At 40.5% G+C, this 10,112-nt stretch overlaps 1 protein-coding gene across 1 annotated transcript; it reads right to left on the bottom strand.

The window, feature by feature from the left end:
* Window positions 1-1,501: 1,501 nt before the first annotated feature.
* LOC147891194 (cholesterol 22-monohydroxylase CYP90B52-like) lies at window positions 1,502-4,086 on the bottom strand. The gene is made up of 9 exons (XM_087389176.1): window positions 3,757-4,086; window positions 3,295-3,619; window positions 3,022-3,174; window positions 2,625-2,861; window positions 2,397-2,486; window positions 2,224-2,302; window positions 2,001-2,107; window positions 1,780-1,904; window positions 1,502-1,607 (listed from the first exon to the last, which is right to left on the bottom strand). Exons 1-9 carry the CDS (start codon window positions 3,960-3,962, stop codon window positions 1,502-1,504), a joined length of 1,428 nt encoding a protein of 475 aa, XP_087245302.1. The 5' UTR covers window positions 3,963-4,086.
* Between the last annotated feature and the right edge of the window lie 6,026 nt (window positions 4,087-10,112).

The raw sequence follows: 10,112 nt of genomic DNA, 5'->3' as shown, positions 1-10,112 counted from the left end.
CCATTTTTAGCTATTGCCTATGAGGCATTTACATGGTTGGACTTGTCTATTTTCTCTTCTTGGATTACTTCCCAATTCAATGGGGGTTCTCCTTATTCATATAGTTGAGTAAATATTATCCAACTATTCTATCTCTTTTGTTGGATTTTTATTTAAATGCACCATCTACCAAATTGTGACCATGAGATAAACATTTTGTTTAACATTTCTTCAACAACGACATTCTAACTATTAAATACCTTCTTTATTGCCAAGTTGTACAACATGCATGCCTTCCCATTTTTTGATAATTTTCCTCTTTTTGATGCTAGCTTGCATCTTTTTTCCTTTTGGCTATGAGCATATGCTATTAAACCTAACACTCAAAGATGCCTCATTGTTGGTTCATCAACTCTTGTTTATATTTCCTCTAGTGTGTGAGCTTTGATTGTATAGGTTAGTGTTTAGTTAATCAAATGCATCATAAAAATTAACACTTTTGCTTAAAATGATTTATTAGACGATTTGTTTGCAACATGACAAATTAAATATTTTCTCTCTCTACACCACTATTTGGTTTGTGTATACATATAGTTACCCACACTTGCATGTGCATCGGTATATGTATGTAGATTGGGGATGCTAGTATATCAATAACTCTAATTACTATTCCACAATGGAGAAATAAGCATTAAAAATATTTTAATAATATTTTAGACACCTATGTTAATGCTGATTTTCAATTTACCAATTTCAATGGGGTGTGAATGCACATGTTGGTAACTAGATTGTCAATCTACATATTGCCAATATGCTTGTAGGTTGCTTTGATACAAGCATAGTGGCAATCCTTTTATGATGTTTTTAAATTCGCTCTTGTTATTAATAATCTAATATAAAATTCATTGTGGGACCATTAAAAAGAGGGCCATATCACAATAGTGTGCATGATAGTTTGGTCATCTAGAGACTTAAATTAATTTAGTGAAAGTCAACTTAGGATTACGATTTTGTCTGTTGAAACATGCATAATTTCTTAAGGATCCATCATAATTTTAGAAAAAGAGAAGTATGCTAGATAAAAACAAATAATATCTATGCAAAACATAAATTTCATGTGTAATATCCTAAATAATTGAAGGAAACATCTCGTTACATTCTATATTCCCATTAGTTACAAAAAGAAAAAATTAAATTAAGTATATTTGGTATCATTATAATTACAGATACAACATCAATGCAAACTAATACACGCTATGCATTTTTCGGGAAAAGCCAAGTAGAAATGACATGAGTATAATTTCCATTGCAAGAAGCATGCCATGGGAGAGAGTTTGAAGCAATGCCAAAATATTATATCATACTCAATATGAACTCAAACAACCTACACTTGGAAGGTGGCATGTGGAAGAATCAGCATGCCAAGAGGCACCCTTCTTGAAAAGGCAATGCACTCAAAAACAGCCCAAAATTATTGAAGAACAGTCTCGATGATCTCAAGATATGGGCTAATTTGTAGGGGTCATGAGAAATCGCTGGACCTCCTCTTCACTTTAATTGGCAAGCCTTTTGGAAAGTTCACAAATGGGAAAGCCATCGGAATATCTGCTTCATCTGCGAGTTCCCAACTGTTGGCAAATTCAAATACACAAAACATTCAGGCTCTAAATTCAAAAATGATGTACCGATATATTCAAAAGATTGCTATGATCATCGTACTGCGCAGTCAATTGAAAGATGGCCCTTGGTTACCTACTACTTAAATCATCTTTCACACTCAATCCATGGGAAAATGCTTACTCGTATTGTAGCACCAGGTAGTGTAGAAATACCGCCATCTCCAGCTTTGCCAACTCAATTCCCGCACAATGCCGGATTCCTCCTCCGAAGGGCGTGAAGTACTTCATTGCATTCTTCTGTGAAGCCTGGCAGCCCAGCATAACGTGCGACAGGATTAGATTTTAACACCTGACAGTTCCTCATATAGATCTATCTTATATGTAATCGATGATTTAGGTTACCTGCCACCTTCGTGGGTTGAACTTGAGAGGATCTTCGTATATCGTGTCGTTCAAGTGAGGTGTAGTGAAAACAGGCAAGATCTTCCACCCTTTTGGCACAGTGTAGCCTAAATTTGACAACAGATTCATGTTCAATAATTGCTTGCTCCAGATCCTAAGAGCCAATACGATTATGTGTCAATCTATCAGTGCATGCAGATGCTGGATGGAGAGAACATATCACCTCCGAAGGAAACGTCTTTTATCGCTTTTCTATGAACAAACCGCACTACATTCCCCAGCCTAAGAGTTTCCTTGATGACCTGAACATTTCAGAGTAAGGTGAGACCCCATTTATAAAATTTGCGTTACGAGATAGATTTCAAATGCATTTCAAATTTTCAAATTTCGACGTACACATTGAGTGTATTCCATGCTCCTATAATCCTCCCAGGATAATCTTTGATTCTCTGCGGCCTTTGTCGCCCTTATTTTTTCATGTTCAGCCTGCACAATTGCACATTAATAATTCAGACCGATTCAAGAAATTTCCCTATCGGATACGTTGTTCGGTCAGTACAAGAATCTGCCTATAGTAGATTTGATTGCATCAAAGAAAGTATGCGAGACCTGAATAGAACTTACCCTAAGGTCCAGCAATACTTCTGGAGATGTAGCCAGGAACCTCATTACCAGAGTGATTGCCACGGACGACGTTTCATGACCCGCAAACAGCATGTTCATCACAAGGTCTAGTATCTGATCCATCCCCAAGGTGCCATCTTCCGTAATGAACTCTAGAAAATCTTTAGACTTGATGCTTGCATTTTTCTTTCTCTCATCTATGATATTCCTGAGTCTCCGCAAGATTCTATCTCTGGACTGTATTTATTACAGAAAATTAAACGATCAGGCACAACATACAAAATAGTTGCTCAAGAATAGCGTGAGTTTCCTGCATATAGCACTAACATACCAGAACGTTAAAGAGAGTCATTCAGAGACACAAGAACATACGTGACAACATGAAAGCCCCACTTACTCTTAGCGCTTTGTTGTAAGTAGACCCAGGGAGGTTGATTGGAACTGCAACTAACCCTGCTAGAAAAGAGTGATACTCTTTCATGAAAAAATCCGTATCCGGCTCACCAGGATTCAAGCTCAACATTTCTTCCGCCATGAAGTTGAATGTAAACTGGAAGAATGGCAATTCGTGACCCATCCGGCGAAAAGTACGTACACGATTGATACTCAAAAAACTCATTAATATACTGCTCTATACCAAACAATAGCAAACATTTTATCATAGCTTTACCTCTTTTGCCTGTTGCTGAGCTGGCAAGGTACCCTCAGTCGGCCAAGATTTCAGCAAGAAGGAAACGTGCTTCTCAATATTTGCAAGGAACACGCACTTCAGTTTGTCATAGTTCATGAAGTTCACTGCCCACAAGCGCATCTGCTTGTGATTGTCACCAACAAGCGTAAGCATCGACCACTTGCCTAAAATCGTACATACTGATCTGGGGTAGCTTGTTTGGAACAGTCTACCTTCACTTTGCAAGATGAACTTATTGAAAGCTGGATCGGCGGAGATGATTGTTGGATGTCCGAACAAGTGGCTCTTGAAAATATTTCCAAATCTGCATGGACATAGATGAGGAAATCTCAGGAGGACCGACACTATAGGTGGATCTTTCGAAAACTTTATCAAGCATCGTCAAAGGAAATCTCGAGGCGCCAACGAAGCTGAACGATATACGCTGCAGCCTACTCTTACCGTAGCTGATGGTACTCCATGAATTTCCCGGTTGACATTGCGCTGTGGGGCCTCAGGAAATTTGCAGTCTCGCCGAGCACGGGATATCCCATGGAGCCAGGCGGAATCCCTTTCTGCCGACTCGACCATCTTGAATAGGAGGAAAGTAGAAAGGCCCATATGGATATCCCAATGAGTCCCGCAAGTGCGATGGAGGAGAAAGGCATTAGCGTAACGCGAGGAGTTCAAGAGTAGCAATTTGCCTAACAACATGGTTGGCACCCAGTACTTATATCTATAATCTATCTACTAGCAAGTTCTATGATTAGGCTCTGATCTGCAGCAGCTAGAATGGTTGTTCCAATTCTCTGGCTCTGATTGCTTGATTTATATGCAGTGATGCACTGTTGCACGTCGGTCTTCTGCTCTTTCCTCATGGGATATCAACGCTCTTTTCAAAGCATCTCTAAGTAGATTTGCCTACTTCTTGTCGGCCCTCAGCTCCAATTAAAAGCGTTCTATGAAAAACTGTTACGAAGTTCAAGGAGGTATGAGGTTCGGAACAGGTCGGGAGTCGGGACATCTATTGCCAAAACAACAACTTTTATGCAAGGACGCTTCGTGAGGCGATGAGCAAGGGAAATGTAACATTTGAGTCCGTAACCAATATCATCTCTATCTGTCTGTCGACAGATCGCTTTCTTTCTCCACTCACCAACCCCTCAGGGATAGATGTAGGGGTTCTACTTTGTCCTATCTGTAGCATTCAAGAGGATAGGACCCACCCCTCACAGGGCGGAAAATCTGAATGAACCAAAGTACAAAAGTATATCCACGTTGGGAGAGTGAACCCTCAACCTATGTATCAACATTGGTGAGCTCTACCACCAAGACACACGCATGCTTCTACAAAGAAGTTGCATATTTTCATACTTATGTTTATAAGCACTTATTCCAGTCACGTCCAAGTCGGAAAAGAGCTCCGACAACGTAGGGCCCTGCCACATCTGCTAGGGACAAAGCAAATACCCCTAAATCTAACTTCATCTTTACGGCCTGTGGACCCTTACGGTGTTAGGCTTTCACGACATATGTGAAAGTTTCGCAGCCCGTTCAATCGCAGGCGAATGCAAAGGTATATCTCCAAAGGCAAATGCTTCAAATGCAAAAAGCCAGGTGCCACAAGCCACAACTTCTATGACTACATTTGAAATGACAAAGAAAGATGTGTGCGAAAAACAAAGATAGATATCGCCCTACATACACACACTCAGTGACTCGGCCCGATGATTTCTAACAACTACGTCTAGGTTAATTTCCAGTACAAGCACCACTTTCTTGCACAGCAACTAACACAAGCAGCGATTGCATTTAAATAGTTTAAAAAAACACTGCTCATGAGAAACATGAACCTCACAATGGGGGGTAGAAACAAATATACATAATGTAATGTAAATAAATGATTATACTATAAATAGTAAAAATCATTTAATTCAATGATTATAATATAAATATAAATAGCAAATACGTGTTATATGTTCCATTAAAATCAATAAAAGGCCAACCATTATGGTTGGATTGAGAGTTGCCAATAAAAATTATATATATATATATGTAAATCGTACCAATAATTAGTGTAGGAGAGGGGAAAGGTCAATATTAGTAGTCTAAGTGTGCGGGTACAGGGAGGGTTATTACCAAGCCAAAGGTAAGGGGATAAGGTTAGGTTAGGGGGTTAAAGACACACGGTTAGGTTTTGGGGGGAGTTGTGGGTCATAAGTGGGGGTCTATCATAGAGAATGGAAGAGAGAGAGTAAAGAAAATGTGTGTGTGTGTGTGTGTGAGAGAGAGAGAGAGAGTGTGTGTGTGTGTGAAAATGAGATAAATTATTAAGCTAAGTTAATATGCATGTGTGTGTGTGGCCCACCCCCAACCCAGAGGTAAGACCACATGGTGGGGAGTAATCCCACTGGCATGTGGAACTTTCTCCCCACGTATATGGAAGTATAAGTAATCATGCATTACAAAAATGAGTACCCTTACCTGTCTATGACGGGCTGGTAACCTCCCACCCTCTCTCTCTCTCTCTCTCTCTCTCTCTCTTTCTCTTAATTCACATTTTCGTTCTTTATCTATTTGTGAAAGTAACAACAAATCCATTGGACTGTCTCGCTCTGTGCCTCTTTATATTTATATAAAATAACGATTATTAAATTTTAATGTAGTGCCTTTACTGAGAAAATAGTTTTACACCATCTCTCTTTGTCTCTGCGTGTGTGTGTGTGTGTGTGTGTGTGCGCGTGTGTGTCTCCCTCTCCATCGACGTATATGTATAAGAACACAATTAATAAACTTTGAACTACTTTGATAAATACTTTTATACTAATACACCTCTCTCTCTCTCTCTCTCTCTGTATATGGATGTATAATAACACAACGATAGAAATTTTATTGTTGAAATCATCGAACAAAACATGAAAATTGAAAGTGCATGCATATCCGAAAGTCTATAAACCTCCAATAGTCAAATAAGTGCACGTGCACATAGAGGTTCGCTAATGAAATAAACATCATGCAGGACGTTCTGGATGTGCTAGAATAAGTAGATGTCAATGACGACGCACATATCCCGGCGTACCAGTGACACCTACACAAGTAGAAAAGGATGAATGTAAGAATTTAAAATTTTGAATGGAAAGACATTTCAGCGCATGTTTACAAATGAACCTTGTGATGCTCCATGAGAGTGCTTACCATCATGTGAAGTGGTGAGTAGGTGTCTAAAGAAAGTGTACGTGTGGTCGCCGATTCTACCTCAACCAAAAGCAAGCATCGACTGATGCACTCTGTATCCTATAAAGGATACGGTGATCCTAAGATGTCCCTACGAACCACAAACTCTACGACTCTTCAGTTTAAGGAATCCAAGCAATTCGCTCCGAATGTAGAGCCTCATGAACCACTTGTCAATTGGGAGGTATCTATAATCAAAAGAATAGTCTCTTTACACATGCATAGTCAAAAAAGAGACAACATTCATATATCTTCTTTTAATAACGGAATGAAATGTTAGGGACCACCCACCCGTAGAAGTTGTTCGTCTCAAGAATGTCAACCAACAGCTGTGCAGACGCACGGCACCCCCATCAAGGGGAATTTGTTATAGCAAAGAAAGTCAATAATCATAATGTTGTTTGTTTAACAATATATAATACTCAAACACAGCTTCAAAGCAATCATACACCTTGCACTACCGCAACGGAGTGAGTGATGAATCTGAAGTTCCTGTCCACACACACACACACACACACGTATGGTATCTTGATATTCCTATCTCTGATAACCTTTACATGTTTGAGTTTATGTATCTATAGCTGGTTGCATAGTCGAAGGATGTACATCCAAATATTATCACATATACATAGCCGAGACAATTGAAAGTCTGTTCTTATTCTCCAGAAGAAAAAACAAAACTTTGGATATGACATAGAGAACGTGTGCCCCTTGCTTGTGAGTCTTCTCAATGGCATTGTCACTCACCTAAGCACTTTAGATGCCTTGCAATAGTAGTAGCTGAATTAGAAAGGTGCATAGCTGCCTGCCTCACCGAGCAACTGGAAGGCACTACCCTTGCGAGTTGTTTTATTGTACGTAGATCACGTCGATGAATTTTTTCTTTTTTCTTTAAGAAAAAATTACTTCATTAAGTATGCCAATGAAAACCATGAGAGCAAGCTCAAATGCAGGAGTACATCATGCAATGCATGAGAAAAATATAGCTCAAAGTGAGCTAATAGAGAAACAAGGCAGAGACTGAAAATGCCATCTCAACCCTAAAGGAAACTCAAAGAAGAAAGGAGATCCCCTCCAAACTCTAAAAAAAGTAACTTTCCTGGTAGTGGCTGCTCTGGAGGATTCCTGCATGCTCGCCCAAATGGCCATCAAAGTGTGTACTGTGTCAGTCCAAATACTGGCCATAGTTTGGGAAGGGTGAACTTGGATACCCTCCATTGCCTATGTACACCTGGCTCTCCAAATATGCCAAGCTGTAATGCTAGCCAAAATCTCCCTAGAAGTTTCTACTGAGGCATGAGCAGCTCTGAAAGGAGTGAGGGGAACATCCTGGAGGGAACAAGACTCCACTAAATGTCACCATACAATGAAAGCTGGATCTGGATCATGTCCCTCGAAAAGCACCTATGGACCAGTAAGAGATAACCAAGCCACTGAACCCCAGGTCATATAGAAAGGTGTTGTATGAAAGATGCTAAAAATCCTAGCAACACCTTTCTAGATCGCCCTCGCCTGTCTGCACTCCCAAAGGCAATGTTGTACTGACTCAATTGTCATGTGACAACAAGCACAAGTAGGGTCAGTGGATCTCCATAGGTTCAATGCAATCCCTCCATGAATAGAAAGCCAAAAGAAAAGCCTTGGTCTTTGTATTCCTGAGGGATTTCTAGAGCCTATGCCAAAAGTTCTTCCACACAGCTTCAAAAATCTGAAAACTATCCCAATGTGGTGCTCTAGAGGGCCTCCAACCTCTACTGTTGAGCTGAAATCTCCGGGCATTTCTAACTATTTAGCAAAAGAAGGGAAAGCTCTTCTCTTGGTGCCCCTCATCAATCGATTCCCACTCCCCTAGGTCCCACTGCAAGAATCTAATAGGGGAACCACCATACAGCCAGAGTCTCCAAGACCCCAGTGCAAGGAGAATAGGATCAAGGTCAAGATACCACTATGAATCCCTGCCGCACTCCATGAATCCTGCAATCCTGACAGGCTAAAATGCAACCTCCAAAAGAATATCATCAAAAGATCTGATAAGTCTGCTCTCGACTGAACATCAAAGACAAGGGTATCCTCATGTGCATCCTACAATGCAATGACCTGTAACGGAATGCCCATCCTTGAGAACTCTCCCCACCAAGTGGACTCTATAAGCGGCATGTCATCTGTGTCAATACACTCTGGTGGAATGGCTTCCTGTATCTGCTATATACTAAGTGCACTCCCTCTAAGGTGGCCAACTGCTAAAAGTCTGTGATCCTCTGGAAGTCTCATAAAGGCCTGCCAAGTGCCTACAATAGGGGCAGGTCCCCTCTGCCATCTAGACCATTGCATATAATGTGACACTCCGAGTGGCCTGCCATGATGATCCAAAATCTAGTCATTCCACATGACTGGTTGCCTTTGAATCCCTTCACGAGAAGTGGGTGGAACTCTATGAAGTGTGTTTCTGAAGCAACCCCAAGCTTTCAAAATAGTAGCCATGAGAGGGGATTTGAGATGGGCTGAAGTAAAGATCCATCTATTGCTGTCCAACCAATATCCCCCATGAGAAGGGGTGCAAGACTGAATGCTGCGTGAGAAAAAATCCTTCCAAGCATCAATCCATGTACTACAAACTTATAGAGCAAGGCCATACACTACAAGCTTGGGTTGCAAGCACACTTCTTCGAGAAGCAGTGGAAAAGATATGATATTCTAGATGTATACCCCAATGCTTAGATTAGTAAAGATGGTGGAGTCAAGCTTTCTAGCTTGCCATAGACCTCCAACATGTGCTAAAGAAGACCATTCACTTCTTTCCTAATACGAGAGGAACCATGAGGTTCTGTCTGGCAGGTTCAAGTAGTAGTAGAGCAACTGAAAGGACGTGATGTATCTTTCTCAAGGGTGATCTCCAAGAGCATGATGACCAACCTGAATAATTGCATGGATGACAAATCCCAATTTTCATCTCAGTCCGCTAGAGTTGCAATGCACCTAATGCCATCTACCCTCAAAGGGATTTTTGAGCAATATGATAAGAAGATGTCTCAGAAGGTGACTTTTCTACAAGAGAAAGCCACCAATGCAGCAAAGGCAACACAACTTGAGAAAATTCTGAGGGAAGGTGCATAAGCCAAGGTAGAGGATGCACAACTAGCAAGGGCCTCGCAACACTACAAGGCATAGGCCATTTTCCGATGAAAATACTGATGCTTTTTACATTAAAATATTTTTTTTCCACAGGCGCAAACATCGCTATAAGTGTCGCTAAAAGCATTGGAAAAGGACCGTCGCTATAAAGTGTCGCTATATAGCGACACTGGCAAAAGTCGCTATATAGCGACGATAACAAACGTCGCTATATAGCGACACTATTAATCATTGCTATATAGCGACACTGCTAAATGTCGCTATATAGCGACGATTAACAGAACTAAAAAAAAGGGGTTAGTGTGGCTAAACAGGGCTTCCTATGGCCCTATTTAGCCCCACTAATCCTTTTTTTTTTCGTAATTACAAAACAAAGCTTTTTTATAACAAAATTTCCCTTGCAAAAAGGGTGATACAAAATCGCTCTTGTGAAATGATAAGCAACAAAAGCA

Source organism: Dipteris shenzhenensis, chromosome 18 (genome assembly GCF_047967505.1).
Source record: "Dipteris shenzhenensis isolate YYH24624 ecotype China chromosome 18, Dip_SZ_1.0, whole genome shotgun sequence".
NCBI classification, from domain to species: Eukaryota; Viridiplantae; Streptophyta; class Polypodiopsida; order Gleicheniales; family Dipteridaceae; genus Dipteris; species Dipteris shenzhenensis.
This window is presented reverse-complemented; position numbering and strand designations above follow the sequence as displayed.

What these genes read in the sequence shown, in the direction of transcription:
- LOC147891194 (XM_087389176.1), bottom strand. Translation starts at nt 3,962, where the DNA reads ATGCCTTTCTCCTCCATCGCACTTGCGGGACTCATTGGGATATCCATA. An exon ending in AAGTATTGCTGGACCTTAGG is followed by an intron (nt 2,487 to 2,624) that starts GTAAGTTCTATT and finishes GCAATTGTGCAG; the next exon opens with GCTGAACATGAAAAAATAAG. An exon ending in TCAACCCACGAAGGTGGCAG is followed by an intron (nt 1,905 to 2,000) that starts GTAACCTAAATC and finishes CTGGGCTGCCAG; the next exon opens with GCTTCACAGAAGAATGCAAT.